A 24,054-nucleotide genomic window follows, 5' to 3' on the forward strand; every position below is an offset into this window, starting at 1 on the left:
CACTGAGGTGTCAGTGCAAGCAAATGTGCATTTATGTGGTAAAATTTTTGGCCACAATACAAAGTCATAGTTTCATGCACACATAACAGACCACACATCAGCCCAAAGATGCCCCCGTGTCACCACCTTTCCTAGGAAACCAGGTACAGCAGCACTGTGTTCACTGCAGTCTCAGTGCATTTCAGACAGGAATAAAACCATTGACCTCCTTGAGTCTTCCCAGCCTAATCCTCATTTTGCAAGACAGGAGCAGCTGTGCTGTCCCAGCCAACCCACTCCGCAGATCTGCTGGACAAAGATTTCACAAGCCCCTCACGAGATCCATTCCCTGCTTTACTACCCACCCTGCTACTAAAACAGGTTTTTTTGTATCCAGATTTTTTTTACTTGAGACATTAAGCCTCTGGAAAATGGACTAACCTCATCATTTCTGCAACAGCTTCTCTGGATTTGAATAATGTTCAACCTCACTTCTCCCTTTTGCCACCCACATCACACCCTATTTCAATACTTCCCTGTAGGTCACATTTAACAGACTGCTCAGCAAAGTCTGCTCATTCCCACTGCTCTTTCCTGGATTCTCCCCAGCAGGTCCATGTATATTTTGTAATCCAGTGCCAGAATGGACAGAACATTCTGCCAGAAGAGGATTATTTCACATGCCTCACTGGCTACAACCCTGATTTTATATTTAGTTGTGTGATACAGCTGAGCCAACACAACCCAGGGCTCGTGTCACAGCCAAGTCACTGAAACACGTCCACCCACCCCAAGGTTCTGCACCCTGTGTTTGTGTGATTGCTCCAGCACAGCTGGGGAGGGCACTGCTGGATCTGACTGTGGAGCACTGCAATTTTCCCCTTCTGTGGTTTACGGAGTGTTTGTAACTCTGCCCTTGTCCTCGGTGTGGTCACAGCACATCAGCAAGACACAGAGGTTCTTGAGCCCTGCACTCACAGTTAACTAAAACACTGATCTCTGACGTTCCTGTGCGAACTCCCTGGATCCAGCCTTCCATGGAATACTGATTAACTGCTCCGCAAGTCCACTATCCCAAAGTTTCACCCCCAGCACAAAGTGGTTTCACCCAGGCCACATCTCCCCTTGTTGTGAGCAAGAACATGACGTCAGAGGGTCAAGACAATACATCTGGGATCTTTCCTACTCCTGCTCCCTTATGAACAGACTCATTACCTCTGTGGAGGAAAAAAAGTTTAACTGATGTGACACATTATATTGTTGACAAGCCCATACCAAGTAATATAATTTTCTCTTTGATGTTTCCAAATAATTTAATTATTTTCCCTGTAGTTTTCCAGAACCTGAAGTTGACAGATTGCCTTGCTTCGTCTTCTTCCCTTTCACAACACTGTGTTTTATTGAAGACCTTTGTTTTACTAAGTCCTGTTCCATGGTTCTTCAGACCATCTACAGTACTGATTTCTCAGCAGTCATCACAGAGAAATGTAAAAACCAAACCAATCTTTAAAATATTCACAAGTAACATTTGATTGCAATAGGACTTACCAATTTTCTGATGAAAGATCTTGTCAAAGGTTAATTCACCCCTTTCCTCGAGGTATTTCTGCATAACACTGCGGATACTGAAGGAAAAAAAAGAAGAAAAGGAAAAAAAAGAAGAGTTACTTGAAATTGCTTTTTTTAAACCAGACCTTTACCATACTTTGAAGAAAAGGATCAATGAAATGAAACATCCACGTAAAAGACTGGACAAGCTGGATGAATGAGCTGAGGGCAATGAGGTTCAACAAGGTGAAGTGCTGGGTTCTGCCCTTGGGTCACAACAACCCCACTCAACACTCCAGGCTGGGGACAGAGAGGCTGGAGAGCTGCTCATCAGAAAAGGACTCGAGGATGTGCCCAGGTGGGCAAAAGGCCAGTGGCACCTGGCCTGTACCATCCATGGTGTGGCAGCAGGACCAGGGCAGTGCCTGTCCCTGTGCTGGCACTGCTGAGGCACCTCCAGTGCTGGGGACAGTTCTGGGCCCTTCAGGACAAGAAACACATTGAGGGGCTGGAGTGTGTCCAGGGAAGGGAACGGAGCTGGGGAAGGGTCTGGAGCACCAGGAGAGACTGAGGGAGCTGGGGGGGCTCAGCCTGGAAAAAAGGAGGTTCAGGGGGGACCTTCTGGCTCTCTCCAACTCCCTGACAGGAGGGGGGAGCCAGGTGGGGGTCAGGCTCTGCTCCCAGGGAACAAGGGACAGGATGAGATAAAACAGCCTCAAGCTGTGCCAGAGGAGATTCAGGTTGGATATCAGGGAAAATTCCTTCCTCTAAAGGGCTCTCCAGCCTTGGTACAGGCTGCCCAGGACAGGGACCATGTCAGGTCTGGGCCTCGGGATGATCTCTGGGGTCACAGCACTTCCCAGGGGGCATCCTGGTCACCACTTTGATTCTTTATTCCTGCATCAGGTTTTAGCTCCCGTAAAACAAACTCACAAGTCATTCCGAGCTGCCTCAGGCTTTAACACTGGAGCTGCCAGGGATCAGCAGAAAATGAGCCAACAGCAGCTCCATTAGGCACCTCACTTGGCTGCAGTGCACTTAACATCTACTTTGCCTAATTTATAATGTCACAATCTCTCATTTAAACCACATTAACAAAGATTTCCTTTATTTGTCAAGTAACCTCAATATTCATTGTAATATAATGCCTATAAAAATTTCATATGGGCAACAATACAAGTACATAAATTTTAAAATCAATGCAGGCTGGCCGTGCTGGGCCTTGATAAAACAACTCTATTGTCACAGTATCAAGTCAAAATTCCACTGGACTTTCTCTGTTTCCAATTTTAAAACTGATATTTTCATAGATACCATGTATTATTATAAAAATAGCCTTGTACAAAATACTGATGCTCTAAACCATTAAATATCACTCCTATTTCTGTAGTAGCAAGACTGAGCACCTAATCCTTGTAAAATGCAGACTCTGAACTATTTCATGTGGGATAAAAATGAACAGGTCGGTTCTTGCAGACAAATTTTAACATTTTCAGAAGAACAACTGAATTTCTGTGGTTATTTCTCATCCATTTCTTTTCTAAGGCCTCTTTAACAAATAATTGTGCAGTCATGGTGAGCAGCAGAGCCCTGCTGATCTCAGAGACCATCCCCTCTCTTGTGCTCACACAGACCCCATCACCTGAGCCTCTGAGAAACCTCACAATTATTAACAAATATCTCATCCATTGAGGGAGGAAAGTATCCACACTCCTTCTCAAATGAGGGCCTGAGGCACGAGGAATTACTTGAACAGAAAAAAGTCTATAATAAAAGCCAAGAACTTTGCTGGAAGGCCCTAAACCCCCATCCAGGAAACTATCCTATTAATAGTTTTACTGTATATCTCCAAGGCCCACATGGAACACAGATCTATGAACACTGTGATCCAAAGCGAGAACTCTGGAGGCCAACCACCACATCAAGTTAGACAAGAACTGGGAGGGCTAAACACTGTTAATCAGGTTTGAGATGATAAATTATTCAGTGACGAACTTGCTGTTTATTTGTTCTTTAAGAACTGGGTCTGCTCTCTGTGTATTTTAACAACCTAAACAAAATACTGATTTCAAACGAAGAGGGAGCAGTAAACAGAGATCACAGAATCCCAGGCTGATTCGGGTTGGAAGGGACCTTAAAGTTCATCTCATTCCACCTGCTGCTGGGGTAAGGACACCTTCCACTAGAACAGGTTGCTCCAAGCCCCATCCAACCCAGCCTTGAACACTTCCAGGGATGGGGCAGTCACAGCTTCTCTGAGCAATTGTGCCAGGGCCTCTCCACCCACAAAGGCAGGAATTTTTTCCTAATATCTAATCTAAGTCTTTTTCCAACCATAGCTTCCCATTGTCCTGCTTACAGAAGGACCCTCTCGTAGATAAACAAGCTTGGTCTGAGTCACCAAAGCCCCCGAGGTTCCCCCTCCTCAGCCTCCTGGCTGCCCCGAGCCATCAGCACTGCCATTACAACCAGCACTGTCCTGTTCCCACTGACCACCAGACCATTAGTAACAGAATAAGCCTTTTTCATAATAATGACATCAAGAAAGCTTTCCTCTGCTCCAACAAGTGCACTGCAAGAAATTACATCAACAGATCTTAGTCTAGACAATGGGAGAAGATAATGAAAATTTAACGTGTGACTGAAGTGTCCAGGAAAACACTGATTGTGTAACGAGCAAATCTCTCCAGCGCCTCTCCTCCTCTCCCGACATCTCACACTTCTGGTCTGATGGATAACGTGTCAAAGGAACAAAATGTTTTTTGCAGCTACAGAATCTGAACAAATCTGTAAAATGATCACAGGCTACAGGAGTCCACACTGCATTCCAGCTCCTCAACAACACTCTCATCCCTTTAAAATCATTTCTCCTTATCCATATGAATAAATAGGAATAAATTACATGGAGTGGATTATGACTACCCAGAATAATCGCCTCCTAATTCTCACATGGAAGTTAAAAGGTAAAAATCCCATTGAGTTCAAAGAAACGAAGCAGAGTCCGTGTATCCTTCACAAGGATGGAATATTTTAAAATGGACCTTAGCACATTCCACAGACAGGAAGATTCCCTCTCTGCTTTTGTCTATCGACTCATTAGTTGCCCTACACGTAAACAATCTGGGACTAAAAGCTGCATTTCACAGAAACGCAGCCATTTCTGAAAAGCCTTCCCCGGCCAGAGATGCCGTCAGCGCAAACCATCCACTAATGCGAGAAGTGGCCGCTTTCACACGAGTTCATCTCGGTTCACAGCATGATCTACCTTAATAGCAGCACTCAAAATGGGCAGAAACAAAAGTTGGCTAAAAATGAAATCCAGGGAGACTTCAAAAACAAAAGTATATCCGACTGGACTGCAGCAAAACCTCTCGAAAAAATACGAAATGGCAAAAAATTCAGACGTGCTCCGTTTGCGGTCCACAGGCCCCGAGTCAACTGAAATACTAGGAAAAGCATATTTAGGGGAAATCAAAAATCAGGCTTAAAATGTTGTTAGAAATGCAACTTGGACTCTGGGTACCTCTTCCTGGGTACCTTTTCTTTCATGGAAGGGGTGGTCAGGCATTGGAAGGGGCTGCCCAGGGAGGTGGTGGAGTCCCCATCCCTGGAGGTGTTCAAGGACGACTGGACGTGGCACTCAGTGCTCTGGGCTGGGGGACAACGTGGGGATCAGCAAAGGTTGGACTTGATGATCTTGGAGGTCTTTTCCAACCTCAGTGATTCTGTCATTCCATGACTTGCTGATTTAACTGGGCCCACATTAAGCAGGTACCTGGAGCACAGCAAAGCCCCAGGGCCAGATGCCCAGCAGTGCCCACCCCACAGCTGGTCAGAGACAACTCACATGGCGGTGACACAGTAAAGAGGTTTTGGGAGAGGGGTTTTTTTTGCAAATGAGACAAGTATCTTGATCCTTAGCAATGCCAGCAGTCCCCACGTAGCACTGGTGCCAGGAGTGTGGGCAGCTGAGTGCTCCTGCATCTCTTACAGCCCCTGGGTGAAGCTGCCCTCAGAGACTGAGCTGAACAAACACCCCAGGGCTTGTGGAGCAGGTCAGAGCACGCTGCCTGCCCAGAGCAGGCAGGAGGATGACTATCTGCATCACCATCAAACCATGAACTCTGCAAGCAGCACAGGTCACTCCAACTGGTCAGCTCCTCTGCCTCCCCAGAAAAGGGATTTATGTCAAGTACGAGTTGAAAAGTCTGTTAAAAGGAGCTTCAGGCTCCATCTTGAAGCTCTAGATACTCCAGCCAGCATCCTGGTCTTTCAGGCTTGATCAAAGAACGCCGCTGAAAAGCAACCTTCAAGGTTAAAATCCATTCTGTAATTAAACAGCTCTTGCTGCCTGTGACAGCCTGGCAGGGCACAGGCAGCAGCCGCGGTGCCAAGGTCGGTACAGGCGGAAAATGTCTCCTCCAAGACACGTCTGAAAAACTAAGAAGAAAACACATTATGTTCTTTCCAACACAGAAAAGGACACGTGCACAGCAAGAGCATCCGCAATCCTCCCTCTCAGATGAGCTACAGCAGCAGCAGTAAACCAGGAGGTCCCTTGGAAAGGAGCTCACCCAGAGCCAGGACTTGTCCTTGGCTGCAACCAGAGCCAGTGCCAACAACAATCACTCTTGCTGTTGCCCTGTAACAGATCAGGAATAGTCTGTGGCTCCAAGGATAAGCATGGCACTCAAGAGAAATTAAACTTCTGCTGGGAGTACAAGTGTGTCTGCCACAGCAGAACCCACAGGATGGCAACCGGAGCCTGAGGAACAGCCCATTGGGCAGCCCCAGTTCACACGGGCAGCAGGAGCGTGACCAGAATGGATGTGGGAATATGGAGAAAACAGGAGTTACTGAGGAGAAGAAAACAAACAGCACTTGTTTTGGTATTTCCAAGACAGATAGGGAGGGACTTTTTCCACATTGTGACAGAACAAGGGGAATGGCTTCAAACTGAGAGTACATTTAAATTATATATCAGAAAAAATTTCTTCCCTGTGAGGGGGGTAAGGCCCTGGCACAGGCTACCCAGAGAAGCTGTGGCTGCCCCATTCCTGGAAGTGTTCAAGGCCAGGCTGGACAGGGTTTGGAGCAACCTGTTCTAGTGGAAGATGTCCCTGCCTACAGCAGGGATTTTGAATGAGATGACCCTTAAGGTCCCTTTCAACCCAAACCAGTCTACAACTCTATAATAAAGTTCTGCTATTCATTTTACATGGATCCTGTCCCTGAAGGTTTGTTACAGGAGTTCTTCTGAAAGTACCTCACACCTTGGAAGGGGAAAGGGCAAAGAATGAGGTGACAAGATGTATCCATATACATACTCCTACTATTGGAACTAAGTCAAGAAGCTACTTACTACTGGATCTTAAAGGAGTTTTTAATTATTTATCACCAAAGCACATGATTTTTTCTTACAAATCAATAAGAGTTCAGATTTGTGGGATGTTATCTGTTGTACAGGTGCACATATACACACCACAGCTTGAGAAAGGAATGTCTGGTCTTGTTGCCAGCATTAAAGAACCAGAGCTGCATTAAGAATGAGCAGTTACAGCCACTAATACATTCATGTATAGGCTGAAACAGAAACAAGAGAACGGAAATACAAAACAAGAATGAAACAGCAGCTTTACAGAGACTGAGGGGAGCAGAGTTCAGAAATTAACTCTATCAACATTTCCTGTATCGTTGCAGGCAGGTCATAAACTTTATCTGCTCAGATCCCCAGTCTGTAAAATAAAGCTGGATTTATTTTCTCCCTCCTTTGTCGTCAGAGTAGGTACCATCCCTCTGCCACGTGTGGCTCCTGTATCCAACGGCACACTAAGCTCCTGATGGATCCTGGCATGTCCAAAAACTACTCAAACGCTAATAATTATTTCAGGAAAATGCCAGATATTCAGCAATTCCACGGCCACTGCTGTGTCTGCCAAGCTTTCGCAGTGCCTGCCCTCTGCACTCCCAGCATCCCTTCTCCACATCACACAGTCACCTTCACTTATTCCTGTGTCAGAGGTAATAAACAGTGAGCACTCACAAAACATTGAACCCATTTCATTCTGCTTCCTCTCAGATTGCACCCAGCTCAAAGTTCAGCAGAAGTCAATACTTCCCCAAAACGACTTGGTTCTCAGATGCTGTAAAAGCTATTTTACATGTTGTCACTTTGGTTCCGGCAGTTCATCAGGCAAATTCCCAGCACAGAAAATCAGAAAGGACCATCAGACCATTTAACCTGATATATTTATCTATTACTTGTAAAATCACAGAATCACACTCAGTCTTGGAAGTCTTTTCCAACCTAAATCTTTCTGTGATTCTGTGATTAATTAGTTCAAATGTTCATTCTACTCTCATTCTCACCAGCTGACAAAGCAGCAGCGAGTGAACCCAAACTCTGATTTCTCTCCATAAACATGGCACACCATGTGCATACCACCCCTTCCACGGGACAGAATAGGGCTCTGCCATTTTCCATCCCAAGTTCACCCATTTCCGCCCCATTTTCTGCCCTCATACCCCCCTGAAGTTCACACCAAGCCCCCTGCCAACTCATTTCATTGCAATGAACTAATGCTCTTAGAACTGACGTGGATGATTAACAACAAATTTCACCCCAGAGCCCTGTGTGATGGAAGGGATTAAAGCTCAGCAACACCTGTCCACACCCCCCTCTGGTCCCTGCGTCAGGAGACAAAGCAGCTTCACTTATGCAAATTATATTAATGGAGAAGTTTACAAGGAGGGAGCCAAAAGCAGTAGCTGCATAGCTACAACTTCACAACACTCACCAGCCTCATGTTCCTTGAGGATCACTGGCATTATCAGTGCTGAAATCTGAAACTAATATAAAAGCTTCTAAGTACATGAATTTTCCAGGAGTAATTACACCAAATTGCAGTGTCAAGGACTTGCCCTTCCACCAGATTGCTGCTGCTGAGAAATTACAAGAAAGAGAAATCAGAGCAAAATCACATCTCCTCGCTCCGACTGCAATTAAGTCATTCACCAATCATAAATTACTTTTTTTTTTAAACAAATACAAAATTACTGAAGACATGCCAATTTTTTTAATCTCTTCCGATCTCAAATGTTTAGAACTTTCTTTAAAAGTAGCGTGCAAGTATAAACGTTGACTGAGAGACCAAGAACTACGGCCAACGCTGACAATCACCTCTGATTTATTTATTCATTTATAGGCTCAGGATGAAATTTTACAGAGACTTTAAAAGTTTATTTGCACTATCCAAATCCATCGTAAAGTTGCTAAAACTGGACCAAAGATCCTGCCCCAAAGGCCTTTGAACCGAAAGCATGACAGGGTCAACAAGCACTGGCAGAATGGCCCACAGCCATTACAGCCAAAAGTAGGTTGTTTTTTTCTGTTTGTACAAGTGCATTTAAAAGGCTTAGCAATGCAAGATTGACCAAAAGGGAAAACTGGGATGAAATATTTGGCCCAAGAATCAGATCCTTCAAAGCTCTTTTAAACAACAAGTTAAAACTACAGGAATGCTTCTGTATTTTTTCTCCCCCAGAGAAAACCGGTCCTTCTGAAAGGCCACACATCCCTCCAGAGCCCCACGTCCCAACTCCATGGCAGTGATCCTCCCAAAACACAACCATGCCCTGCCCATGGCACAGCCAGGCTTCTTTCACCAGACACTTAAAACCTCAAGAGTAAAACATTCACCCACGTTTTATCTTCTTTTAATTGAATTATGGGATTGTTCAGGTTGAAAAAGCCCTTTAAGACCATGAAGTCCAACCACTCCCCAGCACTGCAAGGGCCACCACTAACCCGTGTCCCCAGGTGCCGCATCTGCACAGCTTTTAAATCCCTCCAAGGAATGGAGACTCCACCACTGCCCTGGGCAGCCTGCACCAGGGCTGGACAACCCTTTAAAGGAAGGAATTTTCCCAATATCCAATTTAAACACCCCCTGACACAACTTGAAGCCATTTCCTCTGGGCACCAACTGGATCTAACTCCATTCACCACCGCTCGCTGGACCCACCATCACTCTTTTCCATTTAAAGCTCAGTTTAACCCAGACTCCTGTTTCCCAGAGCTCATTTTTCCTGCTGAAACTGAGGCAGAAACACAACAAACAACAGCAGCCAAGTCACATCCACGGAGCCGTCGCGCGGAGGCTCGTTCTGCACTCAGCCCCTTGGGACAGGGGTGTCTTTCCCCCAAGGTCTGAAGCACTGAGGATTTTACTGGAATCCCCAGAGCTTTTTAATTTTCCAGGAGGATGCAGAAGCTGTGGGAGCTCTTTTCTCTTGTGCACCTTGAGCAGAGGTAGCAGCTCCCCGCGGGTGACACGCACCCATCCGTTCCCAGCTCCTGCTCCAATCCCATTCCCAGCTCCATTCCCCAGAGGCCCCGGGGCTGCAGGAGGTCGTTGTGCAGCTGGTGCCCGTCTGCTGCACATGCTGGACTGAATCTCTGCGGCGTTTAATGATGGCTTTGATCTGAGCAGCTCCACCAGCTCCCGAGAAATCCGCCCTTTCCCCGGTTCCTTTCTCAATAGGACATGACACATGCTGACAGGACAAATTCCTGGCACACTGCAAGGGGACTGGGGGGGTTCTGTGTGGAAGCAGTTCCTTCAAAAACTCTCAAAAATTGTTATTTATTTATGAAAGACATATTTATATAGGTGTTTACTCAGTACTGGAATGATTTCTTTTTTTTAGATAAGCATGGGGTGAAGCTCCTTCTGTGGAAAACAGCTGTATTTTCTAAGCTAGAAACTGCTGCTTTTACATCAATTTAGTTCAATTAAATTATGTTATTTGGTTTATGCACCTGGACCTGACGGCTCCTGATAGGCTTTTTAGTAATTTTATTAATTACCAAAAAAAAATAAAGCTATTATTGATAAGAAGATTAAACCAGGCCATTCCACATGATTTCACCAGAACAGAAACCAAGAGCTGCATAGACTCGTGTCCTGATATTATAGTTCCAGTGTTGGCTGAAACCATTTCACATGGGAAGGTCCAGGCACTGAAAAGCCATCATAGCTATAAAAGGAGTAAGAGCTATAAAGTTTATTAATTTTATGGAAAAGCCACATCTGGCAGGTCCCAGCAGCACCTGCACTGGATCACGCAGGTGTATCATACCTGTAAAGGAACATTACATTTTGGAAGCTTTCGCCGAAAACACACCTAGAAACATCTCTCTGTTTTTAGCACAGAACAGAGCACACTGATCTCCTCACAGATCACTCTCATTTACTTTTTTCCTTAATTAAGGTAATGACGCCCGAGGGAAGGTCTATGTTTCAAAATATAAGCTCCAATATCACAGCATTCCCACAGGAGAAGTAATTGGAGCATCTTTCTGAGGGCCGGATCTCTCCTTCCTGTGCCCAGAGGTGCTTCAAGCACAGGATGCTCAGGAGCCCAGACAGTCAAGGGCCTCCACTGAAGCTCAGAAAATCCAACTTCAACTCTTGCACCTGCCAAACGTCCTACATGTGAACAAAGGTACATCAGGTATTTTCTAACTGGCTCCTGATCTGTAAAATACAGGTAACAACAATCAGTGCCCTTCCTCCAGACTCTCATTCCTTGTCTATTAAAGCTTTGCAACAGGATCTTCACCCTCCCATGCTCTCCTGTCTGTTATTAAGGCTTGGGACACTGCAGGTACAACAAAAAACAACTGAACTCCCACAACAGAGAACACCCAACTGGAGCTGAAAGCAGCATCCACAGCAAGCAGGAGCCCTCCCATACAGCCTCCTACACTGGCAGTCCATATCCATCCCTAAGCATGCATTCTTCTCAAGAAAGTGCTGTAGTACAAAGCTAATTTGAGATAAAAAGCAAGTACATGTTGTCAGCGGCCCCAGCATCCTATATGCACACCAAATTAATTATTTTGGGAATGCTGTTTCTTACTACCTTCACAACCACAAATCCTGCTGACAGCAAAGCTGGGAGGCTGGATTTCCAGCAAAAATTCCACTACTCTGTCATGTATGTTTACCCTGAACTAGTCCACCATAAACCCACAAATATTCAGCTTTTATTATAATGGTAGTTCAGAAGAAAACAAGTCTTTCCCCCTCCTCAAGCAGCTCCCACATGAACCCCCACATGTGCCTTGTCACCCAAGCAATGCTAAATAGTAAGATAAGCTTCAGTCTACTGATTTAAGCTTCAGATTTTGGACATGAGGAAGAATTTCTTCACAGAAGGGCTGGTCAGGCATTGGAAGGGGCTGCCCAGGCATTGGAAGGGGCTGCCCAGGGAGGTGGTGGAGTCCCCATCCCTAGAGGTGTTCAAGGAATGACTGGAGGTGGCACTGAGTGCTCTGGTCTGGTTGACAAGGTGGGGATCGGTCACAGATTGGACTCAGTGATCTTGGAGGTCTTTTCCAACCTTAGTGGTTCTGTGATTCTACATACTTCTTCATTCCTGAACATGTGAACTAACCTTTGAAACAGATACATTACTATGAATTGTACTAAACTAAATGAACAATGGATTTTTTTGACCATAGCTGTCAACAATAATACCTTGAGGAAATAAAAAAAAAAAAAGAGAGGGATAGTCCAGGACAGGAGACAAGAATGATGAGCAAGTGAGTGCACTCACACCGGCTCTCTGATATCCCTCTGAACAGCACAATCATCCAAGGCAAGGGGACAAAAGGCACACTCAAGTGTCTCAAAAGCACTCTCGTAGGTATTTCCAGCACTTGGAAAAGAGGTAGATGCCCTGGAGCCTCACTGCAATGAGAAGACATTCACCATCTCAAACAGCACTTGCATCTCCGGACAACAATGCTGTAGGAAGAGCAGTGACACCGAGGGCACCCGTTCGAGTGGATACTCCTGGCGAAACACCAGAGCTTCATTCAGCAGGGTTCTCTGACCTTGAGAAGCACAAACCCACACTGCTGGCCTCCCTACACACCTACTCTAGGTTCACCTGCAGCACTTACCCTTCTTCTCTTAATACTTGTCTGGTCTACAAAACATAACCACCCATCTTTCACTCTCACCCCACTTTACTTCCTTTATTCTTTGCTTAAATGCTCAACTCAGTGAGATGCAGTAAAGCTGCAAAATAACAGATTAATTTATAAACCCATTGCATTTAGAATCCTTTTTCCTTCTGTATTTTTCACAAGTTACACATCAATGGAACCATTTGGAACAGTCTGAGTGTCCTGCAATGCTGGTTTCAATGTCTTACTGCAAATTTTTCAATTCCATTTTTAGTAAGTCCTGGAAGTGGTGTAAAAATATCAAGAAACAATCGTGCTTGACACCAAAAAAACCCCCAACACTGTAAATGTCAAACAAAACCCTAAACTGTTTTGCAATTTTAGACAGCCAAGCTCTAAGTTCTACTAAAATAATTTGCAGTCTTGATTGCTACAAGCAGATGGAATGAGGTTCAGTGAGATACCAACACCTCACTGAGCTAATGGCACCGTGACATAAAATTGGGCTGAATTAACCAGCAGATCCTTAATCTTCTGTATCATCTCTGGTTTAATTCTGCCTTCATTGGCACCATTTCTGTGCAAAGCCCAGCAAATGTGGAAGCCTTTGCAGAATCTGGGCCCACTTATCTTTTTCTGAAAACAGAAAAACAGTTCATTTGACGATTTCTACCATTTGCAACCAGATAGGGAGGAAGGAGCATAACATCACAGAATCATGGAATCACAGAATGGTTTGGGTTGGAAGGGGCCTTAAAGCTCATCTTATTCCACTCCCTGCCACGGGCAAGGACACCTTCCACTAGACCAGGTTGCTCCAAGCCCCATCCAACCTGGCGTTGGACACTTTCAGGGATTGAGTGGCCACAGCTTCTCTGGGCAGCCTGTGCCAGGACCTCACCACCCTCACAGTAAAGAATTTCTTCCCAGTATCCCATCTAACGCTGCCTTCTGGCAGTGTGAAGCCATTCCCCCTTGTCCTGGCACTCCAAGCCCTTGGAAATAGTCGCTCTCCGGTTTCTTGCAGCCCCTCAGGCACTGTAAGGCCACAGTTAGGTCACCCCAAAGCTTCTCTACTCCAGGCTGAATAATCCCAATTCCCTCAGCCTTTTCTCACAGCAAAGCTGCCCCATTCCTCTTATCATCTTGGCGGCCTGCTCTGGACTCGCTCCAACAGGTCCATATCCTTCCTGTGATGGGATCCCAGAGCTGGAGGCAGTACTCCAGATGGGATCTTACAAGGCTTCCTGAAGCCATTCCATTCCCTAAACAACCTGCATATAAAGAGGGGGGTTTGGTACAAATGTCACTGATGAGACCCCGTTGGACCCCACTGTGCTGCCCACGGACTGACGGCACAGACGGGCACTCCGGGTAGAGACAAGGGAACACAGAGGGACAGAGGGAGACAGGCAGGAAACATCGCCTGTAAACACACAAACACTGCACCAGCACACACAGCACGGCAGATTAATCACAGCCAAACTTCATCAGCTTCACGACAAAAGAGTGCTTTAATGAGGGCCTCAGGGGAGGAGTTTTGCAGACCTGATGGACACGACCAGCACGGACCAAAGTAGGCGGGAAGGACGGACAGCCGCAGCACCAGGCAGACACGGGACTTTTTAATGCCATGACACTGAGCTAGAGCCATTCAGGGAGTTAAATGCCACCTGCAGAAGCCCAAAACTGAACGGTTTTCTTGCAGCGACACAAAGAAGCACCTAGAAAGATTGAGAGGGCTGACATGGGCGTAATAGCAACAAAGATGAAAATTACACAAGCAATTGTCAGGAAAATTTTCCCAGAGACAGCGCTGTAAATGAATAAACACAACAGAGGCGTTAAACAACGCCAGAGAAAACACCACGAAAGTCACCCAGACTGACAGCAGAGACAGGGGAGTGTAAGCCTGGAACTCAGAGATTTACAGAAGTTTCAAGAGGTACAAGAATTCACTGAAGGACACTTCAAAGAAAGAACTGAAATTCAGAGAAAGAGCAGAGGAAGGCCAAGAGATCAGAACTGTAAAACCAGAAGCAAAAGAGGACAGAGCAATGATGCTTAACCCCGAGCGGGAAACGTCACTTGCGTTTCAACAACATTCAGCACCATAAGAGGAAGAAAAGAAATCACAAACAGCTCAGAATAAAACTGGAAAGGAAAATCAACCTCTGTGTGTTCAACAAACCTCAATCAGAGTTTTAAACAAGTTAGTCTGAATACTGGGTAAGAAAGCAAAGGGCACATCAACTGCCCCAGTAAGAAGCAGTTGGGTACCAGGGGTCAGTCTTCACCTCTGCAGGTGAAGTGAGGATGGGATGATACCTGAAAAAAATGTCATATTATAAGCACGATTCTCAAGAAGGAAGTAACTGCAACACGCTCCTTTTTTCCCCTAGAAGGGCAGGATTCAGAGGAACGCAGGAGACCAAGGAAAAAAGGTTGAGAGAAAAATCAAAATTAAAATTAACTTGAAACAGAGGTAATTACTGGAAGCACGTTAGAAAAAGAGATATGAGAGGAGAAACATCTACAGCCGCGGGGAGAGAAGCCTGGACAGATGGATGCTGTGTTTTGTTACCATGCCCGTGGTATTTGTACACCGAAAGCACCCGAAGCTTACGTGATGTTTATAGTAAGAAAGCTTTAATGTCAACTTTCCTGGCGAGGACAGCAGCATGTACTCGAGGCTTCTGCAAGCCCTGAACCCTCTCTCATTTGTTACCTGATTTCTTGGACCATTTTTCTCAGCTTCACATTATGCAAATCCTTTACTCAAACCAGAACAAGCTGCTGGTAAATAAAAAGAGCTGTTCTACAGTGCTCTTCTGCTCCCTTTGACCAAAATAAGAGAAATGTAACGTTTACACGGAAAAGTGAAAAACCTCAGCAGCCTGATAAATAGCCTAAAAAATTCAGAGTGCAGTTAATTTACTCCTTTCCATCCAACACTTACAATTTTTGACAGCAATTCGGCAGAAAAAATTTAAGGTTTCATATTTGCTCATATTTCCACATGGACATCTTCCTTCCATTCCAGGCCTGATTTCTGCAGGATATTCTGCCTCTTGACATACCTTCTGCTCACCAATGCAAATCTCCCCAAAACAGGCTTTTAGGAAACAATGTACAACAAAAAGATACCACAGCTCTCCCAGCTCTTGGCAAGGCTCTTAGGAACGAAAGGAGGAAACGCAGAAGGGAAGGAAAAGCAGATGACAGAGGATGGAAAAAGGGTTGTTTTGTTTTGGTGCTTAAAAAAAATAAAAACACACTAAGCCTCTTCCTTAAGCACTCAGGGCCCATTAGTGTTTTCTGTCCTTCTTTCCCAAAATGATATTTAACGATTTCGGGACAAAACCAGTCTGAGGATAATTCACGTAAACTCAGCAATAATCAGCCCCACGGCCAATAAACTCTTCACCCTCATAGTTTATTTGCTGCTAAGTCTTGGCCTGCAGCCTTGGAATTTATTCTGCCGGCACTATAGCTATTTCCTTGTAAACAGGAAGCCCCCTCAAATTTGCATTACAGTAAACTCATTTGCTTCATTTAGCCTCAGCCTTATCTGGGAAAGATAAAAGGGTGCCGACAGGTGTATGGGCTCCAGCAAGGAGCCAAGACTGAAAACAGAGGTGAAACCTTTAATATTTTCTGAGGCGACAACGTCAGCGGCACAGGACCCGTCCCTGGGCTGTGGTTGCCTGCAGGAGATAAACCAACACATTCCTGCGAGCAGAGAGCTCCAATAAGGCAGGGACATTTATTTTCAAGCGTGGATGTGATATTCCAGTGACCTTCCTGCTGTCTGTCCCAGTGACAGCCAGGACCAAGGCGAGGATGGCTGCGCAGCCAGACGTGACAGAGACGAGCTTATGCTCCTCCGAGGAGCTGCTCACACACACAGAAATAATGAGTATCTGGAAAAACTGTTTGATTTCAAACTCATGTAAGAGAGGACTCGTGTGTGTTGTATTTTTTTTTTGCTGTTACTATATCAACCTGCCTTTAACCAGCCGATTTATGTCATTTTAAATGAATCACTTCACCAGCAACACAGAATATTTCAGTAAACCCAACACACCATGTCTGCTCTAATGAGAGGGATCAAAAAAAAACCAGCCAGAAAGCAGCACGAAGGTATCTGACACCAGAATAACGGTCACAATTTCCTACTGTATGAGGAAATCCCTGGTTTCAGTTAGTAGCTCAGAAGTTCAGTCATTTTGAGCATCCTACAGCCGTTTGTGGTCCCGGGCTGAGGCAAGTCTCTGTTCTCGGTTATGTCTCCTCCCACTCCGGTGCTGAGTGACTGAAATGTCCCCATCCCACAGCACCATGGACTCACAGATGGCTTCTCACCTTCTGCAGAGCACCACAGCCCAGGGGGATGGCAAACCATCCTTTTCCTTCACTATCTCATGCAAACAGGTTCTTCCACAGGCAGCTCTAGGAGCGAGGCATTTCACCTTCACCTCTCCTCCTGCTCCAAAAAATTTCCTCTGGCACGTGGCTGCATTTCCCACCCTGCTGAGCCAAATGCAGGTGAACCATCTCTCCAAGCTCAGGAAAACGACCACTGAGACAAGGCAAAAAACTGGAGCAGGAGAGTAGAGCACAGCAGGTTCCTCGGGCCTCGTGCTGTGCTACAAGGCTTCCCCGCGCTGGGCACGATGGATGTCAGTCCAGGCAACAGCTTTCCAGCCTCCCCACAAGCGCCAATGGTGTCCTTATTTCTCATGGCACTGGAAGGACTATTCCTCCCCTGCACACCCTCCACATCCCACCCTTCACCTGCCCAGAGGGGTCATGTCCCTGCTGGGAACAGGGAACAGCACTGCTGCACATCACTGACGGCAGAACTGACATCACCAAAGCACTGATAAATGTGAAGCCACCAGCACCCCCAACAAAGCTGTACCTCAGCCTAACAGGGTAGCCAAAAATTTATGGATATTGTATTATTTTTGAAAGTGTAAACACATACCAGGAAGAAAAATGGGCACCTTCGTCTGTCCAGTAACACCATCCTCAACCAGACCTCAAACTCAGCAGCAAAACTTCTTTACCTGACGTCTCAGTGCCCCTGCAAGGGGGATAAACGTGGGCTAGGCACCCTTCACCTTCCCCTGATCCACAGCCGCCCTGTCCTACCCAGCATTCCAGCAGAAAGGCAGGAAAACGAGTGTAGAAGTGGGAAGAGGGCTTCAGCGATGCCTGGCTCACGGCAGACAGCTCGGCTAGGCCACCAGCAGGCTTCCAAACTGCCTACACATTCTGCAGTAAAATTCGGTTTAGATTCTTCCTGTTGCAGTATTTCGTTTGCTGGCTAAATCTTCATTTTTACTATACATATACACATCCAGAGCCATGAAAGAGAGGGAAAGCTCAGTTTTAATTTCAACGATAAATAAGCGATGCTCAGGTGATTTTATAACACAAGCATAACCGGGGAAAAAAGCTGTTTTTTCAGACGAAAAGCTGCTTTTACCACCAAGCGCTAAGCAAACAACCTCAGCTGTGCCAAGGCACCCGTCTGCTCCCGCGGTGAGATCGGGGAAGGTCGGGGCGAGGGAGTCCAGACCTGCCCCAGCACCTCTGCTCCGTGAGCTGCCTGCTAAGGGAGACCTCGGCTCCGTCCTCCTCCCGCAGCCCCTGTCAAACCTCAGGAAGCATCACCAAAAAAAATCGCTCTGCAGAGCAACACGGCCAGAGCGGCTCGGTTTGGTGCTACCGGTTGATTTAGACAGAATTTCTCACCCGCTGGACGGAGCACCGGGTTCGGGATCCACAAAGCCCCGAGCTCGGGGGATTCATCCCCGGAGAGCGGGGTATCCCCCGCTAAGCCGCCCGAGGGACGCCCGCAGAAGTTGTGCCAAATAAACACACGCATCCAGCACATCCAAAACACCCAACACATCCAGCACGCACACGGAGCACAGCCAGCCCGGCCCCGCGCCCGCCCCGGCCGGACCCGGTGCCTCGGAGGCCGCGGTGCCCGGGCACGGCCGGACCGTTATGTGCGGCCCCGGGGAGGGGGCCGGGGGGCCGGGCCGGGGCGGCCGCGCAGCCGGGGCCGCGGCGGGGCGGGCGGTACCTGGGCTCGGGCAGGGTGATCTTCTTGCTGGCCCTGGCCGCCGGGGTGCTCTTGCTCTTCTCCATCGCCATCAGGTAGCTGACATCGGCCAGCACCGCCTCCAGGTCCGCCATGTTCCCGCTCCGCCGCCGGGCTGCAGATGGAGGCTCCGCCGGGGCAGCCGCCCCCGGGGCGGGGGTTGGCGGCGGGCGGCGGCGGCGGCTCCGCCGGTGCGGCCGAGCGGCTCCCGGTGCGCGTGTGCGGAGCGCGGGGGCCGCTCCCGCCTCCCGCCCTGCGCCCCGGGCGGGCGGCAGGAGGGACGGACGGACGGAGGGAGGGAGGGAGAGAGGGAGGGAAGGAGGGAACCCCCGCCGCGCCCCCTTAGCGCCCGCCCGCCCCCGCCGGGCCCATGGCGGCGGCCGGTCCGCCCCCGCCGCTCGCAGCCGGCGCGGCCCCGCGCGGGCGGCTCGGGGCGCGCTCGGCGGCCATGGGCGGGCCGGGGCTGCCCGGCGCTACCGGGGAAATCCGGCCATGGAGCGGGCGGGGGGGGCCGGAGCGGGGCAGCGCCCGCCGGGATCCCGGGGACGGGGCGGCCGCGGCCCGGGGTGACCCCGCACCGAGAGGAGACGGTCCCGGCCCCCGAGGGCAGCGCGAGGGTCCCGGGGTTCGGGGTCTCGGACACGCTGGGGGATTCCATCCTGTGAGGGTGGGGAGGCCCTGGCACGGGTTGCTCAGAGCAGCTGTGGCTGCCCCATCCCAGAAGGTGTCCAGGGCCAGGTTGGACAGGGCTTGGAGCAACCTGGGCTAGTGGAAGGTGTCTCTGCATATGGCAGGGGGGTTGACTAAATGATCTTGAAGGCCCCCTTCCAACCCAAAGCACTCTGTGATTCTTTGGTTCTGCAGAAGGGGAACACCAGAGCCAACACCGGGCACATGGGGCGAGGAGTGCGATGGCTGCCTGCAAACATCAGCACCCAGTCAAACGCGTCTCTTTAGAATTAATTTCCTCATAGTTTATTAAAACATATTCATAAGAAAAACAGGATACAAACAAATTCATCTGTGTGACACCCCATTATTTCTCACTGAACCACTTGCAGGCAAATAATCATGCAAAGCAAGGCACCCAGGTGTCCTCTGCTCCAGCAGAGCTCCCCGCTCGTATTCCTCCTTAATGTAGTAGTAGCTCCACTGCAGCCAAGCAGATATGCAGATTTCAACTGCCTTCTTTTCTGAATTTCGTCAAATATGTCATAAATAATTGGCTCAATGAAAGGCTAAGTCAATGACAAGTCTGAAGTTTGAAACTCAGCATGTTTTGAGCTCTTTTCAAGTGCCGCCACTCCTCCTGCCTACATCTTTATGAAAGTTAATGATCTGATTAAAGCAAGGTAGAGTATACAGCTGGGAGGATTTCACCATGTGGCTCATTATGAACCGTCTGAGAACCTGCTTTTTGTTAAAAATGTTAATTTAGGCCAACATTTTTCACCTGAACAGATCCACTGGGGAAGGTTTCTTCTCCAGTGGCCATAGAGCAGAGCTGAGGCTCAGGGTGTCCAAATGAGTGGAAGGAAACGGGGAAGGACCTGGGGCGTGTCCCTCCTGGTTGCTCAGGGTGAAGTCTCCCACCAGCCCTGTTTAAAGGTTTCACTGAGCCGAGCTGAGATGGAAAGGGGTATTTTTATCTCTTGAAATCCTCTGGGCTGGCAGTGAACGCTGGGGCTGGCTGTGGGCCGTGACACGGTTCCTGTGACTCCTCAGGCTCAACTCAGACTCACAGCTCCCACTGCAAAGTTTATTCCAGTGCCTCTGCATGGGCTCTTCACTTGCAGGCATGTGCTGGGAGAGATATTGCCCCCAGACATGATGATTTCAGGTCCTTTCCAGGTCCCTTCCATGGTGCCTCTCCCCGAGCCTGGCAGAGCAGTCCTGCTCAACCCTCCACTCCTGAGAGGTCCCATGGTGGCTGTGAAGCCATCCAGGCTCCTGCAGCTGCACACCCTCATTAACACCTGCAGAATTACTGTCTAATTAAATAAGTACATCAGAATACATGTAAATACATCAGTACACATGATGGCCTCTGCTCTAGCGTAATCCACCAAGGCAAAACCCACGGTCTGTGCCTCATCTGTGGGATCATTTTAGAGCTTTAAAATGTTTGTGTTGATGAGAAAGGCTGGCATTGTCTAGTGACAGGTCCAAAAGTGTTTGGCTCTGCTGTTCTAAGGAATATTCTGTTTAGCCACGAGTAACTATTTGCCACCCTTACCACATCCTTAGCCTGATTACGTGAGCAGACGTGCCTTTTGCCAGCTCTTCCGAGGGGACTCCCAGGGTTTGGCTCCTGCAGCCCCTCTGCCCATCACTCACTGATATTTCCACAGAAAGAGCTGGGTTTCCTTTCCTGAAACGTGACCCTGCAGAAGCAACAGCTCCACAAGGAGGATCTCAGTGCTCACCTGACAGTGTTGCCAAACACCCCAAGCACAGGCAAACAAACCGTCTCTGCCCAGAGGAGGAGGGCCCAAGTTTGCTGAGATATTTAAATGGCTTTACTGTGCTGGTGACAGCAATAGAAGTTACCAAAATGCCACTTAGGATTCCCAATGCTCTCCTATTTATTCCTGTGCTACATTTTCACCTTTTTGTCTGGATATTATTGTTGTGTACACATCAAAGACATTCCTGCTGACAGTTTCTAGGAAGTCAGGAAGACAGCCAACTGAGTTAAGGAACTTGTTTTCTTCTTTCTACTTCTGGGTTTCCATCAGTGCTGATGTGGCAGCAGCAGCTGGCACCAGAGTGGAGGTGGGTTATAAGAAAAGGTGTTCTCTGCACCATTTATTTCCCAAGTGTGATTGCAGTGCAGTTGGAGGTAGTGGAATATCCCCGCAGCCACCCTGGGCACTGGCTGGGGAGGCAGCACAGCTCTGGCTATTCATGCTCACCTCTAGCATGTAAACACCTCTAATGTGTAAACACCTCTAGTGTGTAAAATACATATTTTTTTAGTGATATATTCCAGTATTTTCAAGGTCACTGGGATGAGCATTTTTTAATTACAGGGTGGAATCAAGTGGAAGCCAAAACAAGTAGAACAGGCAGTGCCAGCCTCCTCCTTTGCAGGGAAGTTCAACTCCCCAAGTGCAAGACTGCAGTTTTCTTTAGCCTGTGTTGTATCCCAGGCCGTGTTTGTGCTGTTCTTTTGTGTTGTTTTATGCCGTGTGTGTTGGTTTTGGTGTTTGCATGTGTTTATAAACAGTGCTTTATGCCTGCCTTGGGATTCCCCCAGGTAAAGGAAACCCAGAGTTAATCGATGCCAGGGTTAGCAGAGGTCAGAATACGGTACACTCTGAATGCATTTAAGTATCTCCTGACATTTCTGTGGATGGTGATTGATACTGCTCAATCAGTTTAAGCCTGTCTTGAGGCCTGGCTGGGCTGGAGTGCCGGGGTTCATGTGCAACCACTTCAGAGCCAAGAAACCAACCTCCCCTTGCCGCTCCTTCCTTCCAAGGAGCAAGTTCCTCCTATCGTCTGTATAAGATTTAAATGTTTAATTACGCCCTGCTCTGCTTCACAGGATGACAGATGATGTTACAGACAGTAATGAGGTTATCATACGTTTATTAGTGCGTCCTGCATTAACACCATCCCATCCAGATAATGGTGCAACGTGTTACACCAGGACAGAGGCACATCCATCCTGCTGCCCTCCTTGTGGCCAATCCCATATCAAATAAGATCCCTGCTCTATGCATGGCTAATGCCAATAACATACCTCGAGGGGAACGTACACACAGAAGATTATTAAATCCTACTTTTTAATACTATTTTTACTAATATTTATCATGTGTTACCCAAAATGCTCATAGGTTGAGATTAAGAGCATTAAGGAGTGTTTATCTCGGTTCCCTCCATGGGATACTGCTGTCTACAGAGAGAGCAAGTTCCTTGCTCTTCCCTGGCAGCACTGGGGGAAGACAGTTTATCAGTGACGGATCCCAATTGGACCAGACTCTGTGGGTTGTTTATAGCCAAGCAGAAAGGTTATGTTTTGATGTTTCCTCCACTTCTGGCAGTATTGTCTGGGGTGCCTGAATGAAGGGAAGAGGGCAGAACCCCTTTCACCACACTCCCCAGTGTTCCAAATCAGCTCCTGAGTGCAGGGTTACCTGGAGGGGAAGCAGCTCCTGCTTAACGAGGTTGTGTGAGGATTCATTAGGCAGCAACAGTGAAGTGCCCAGAGGCACTTCTCAGTAGGAGAGGAGTAAATACAAACTATTCCTGGGAAAAGTGGGGCAATGCCATCCCTCCTCAGGCCCCCACGCCCCCCCCATCCCTCCCTGCAGCAAAGTCAGCCTCACCCCCACTGCGCTCAGCCGAGTGGACACGGCGGAGAGGGACGGTGTTAGCCCCACATCCCAAGGAAACAGCCTCATTCTGCCCCCTTTGCCTGTCAAGTTCTCTGCTTTGCCATGCCCCGGGGGGGCTTTGGCCCCTCTCCTCCCACAGTCCATGCCAATCCCACAGGCATTCCTCTGCAGCATCCGCACCCAGGCTGGGGTTGCATCCCATCTCCTTAATGCTGCGCTAATAAGCAGTGAGAGGCAACGTGGAAAACAAATAGAGTAATTAATGGCCATTTCTGCTGCTGCTTTTAGTCACTGTCTATTCCAGAAGGAGCAGTTTTACAGAAGAAGCCTCTGCCCTTGCAGTGCCCTCGCATTAGGCGCCCTAACTCTCCAGAGGAGGGGAGTTCCACAGCTTTAGTCTCCTGGAGAAACATGGTGGGTCCTCTGCATCTCCATAGATTCCTCCAGCTTTCTCCTGAATACTCTTAACAAAGGTACTTCAGCCACCTCAGAAAGGTAAAGCCTCGGTGCAGCTTATCATCATCACGTTCCTTTTTGCAAATAGCTGACATGATGAGGAGGTTGGGTTTTAATTAGGAAACAAGTGGTAATTCAATTCTCAAAAATATTATTCACCATCAAACATTCATACTGGCATAGTCAGACTAGCAGTAATAATGTCCTCTGGGGGCAGAGATAAGAGCAGAGTTGAAAGTCATGTAACGTCTATAAAGTCTTGCATGAGAAAACACAGGCACGAGAGGTCTCGGGCCCCCACTTGCAATTGCATCACGTTATTGTAATAAAAATATCTTTCTGACATTTTCCTCTGCACATTTTCTTACCCTGACATGCCACATAGCCATGTCCTGGTGCTGCCTCCCTCCTCAGTCCATGCCTTGCCAGCTGCAGCCTGGAAGTCTCAGCTGTGACCCCTTCAAAGCACACACAGGGATGTTACTAAAACTGAATGTGGTGATGAAACACTTTCCCCTCCCACCACGCACATAGCTAAATAAAGAAGCATCACCCTCTCACCTGGCTAGTGCAAGCTTCAAAAGCACAGGAGCAGCATGTGGATGAGCCAGGTCACAGAGCCAGTGATGCCA

General features: G+C 47.8%; 1 protein-coding gene across 1 annotated transcript in view; it reads right to left on the bottom strand.

Annotated features, from left to right (window-relative positions):
• Positions 1-18,855, bottom strand: part of GRK3 (G protein-coupled receptor kinase 3) — a 65,881-nt gene extending 47,026 nt beyond the window's left edge. Inside the window, exons 1-2 of the mRNA XM_027722315.2 lie at positions 18,606-18,855; positions 1,528-1,604 (exon numbers count right to left, since the gene is read on the bottom strand). Of these exons, the coding sequence (XP_027578116.1) occupies positions 1,528-1,604; positions 18,606-18,718 (190 nt within the window). The 5' untranslated portion in view covers positions 18,719-18,855. The remainder of the gene's footprint in view (positions 1-1,527; positions 1,605-18,605) is intronic.
• Between the last annotated feature and the right edge of the window lie 5,199 nt (positions 18,856-24,054).

This window comes from Pipra filicauda, unplaced genomic scaffold (genome assembly GCF_003945595.2).
Source record: "Pipra filicauda isolate LSUMZ 115617 unplaced genomic scaffold, ASM394559v2 scaffold33_size4404698_pilon, whole genome shotgun sequence".
Taxonomy (NCBI): Eukaryota; Metazoa; Chordata; class Aves; order Passeriformes; family Pipridae; genus Pipra; species Pipra filicauda.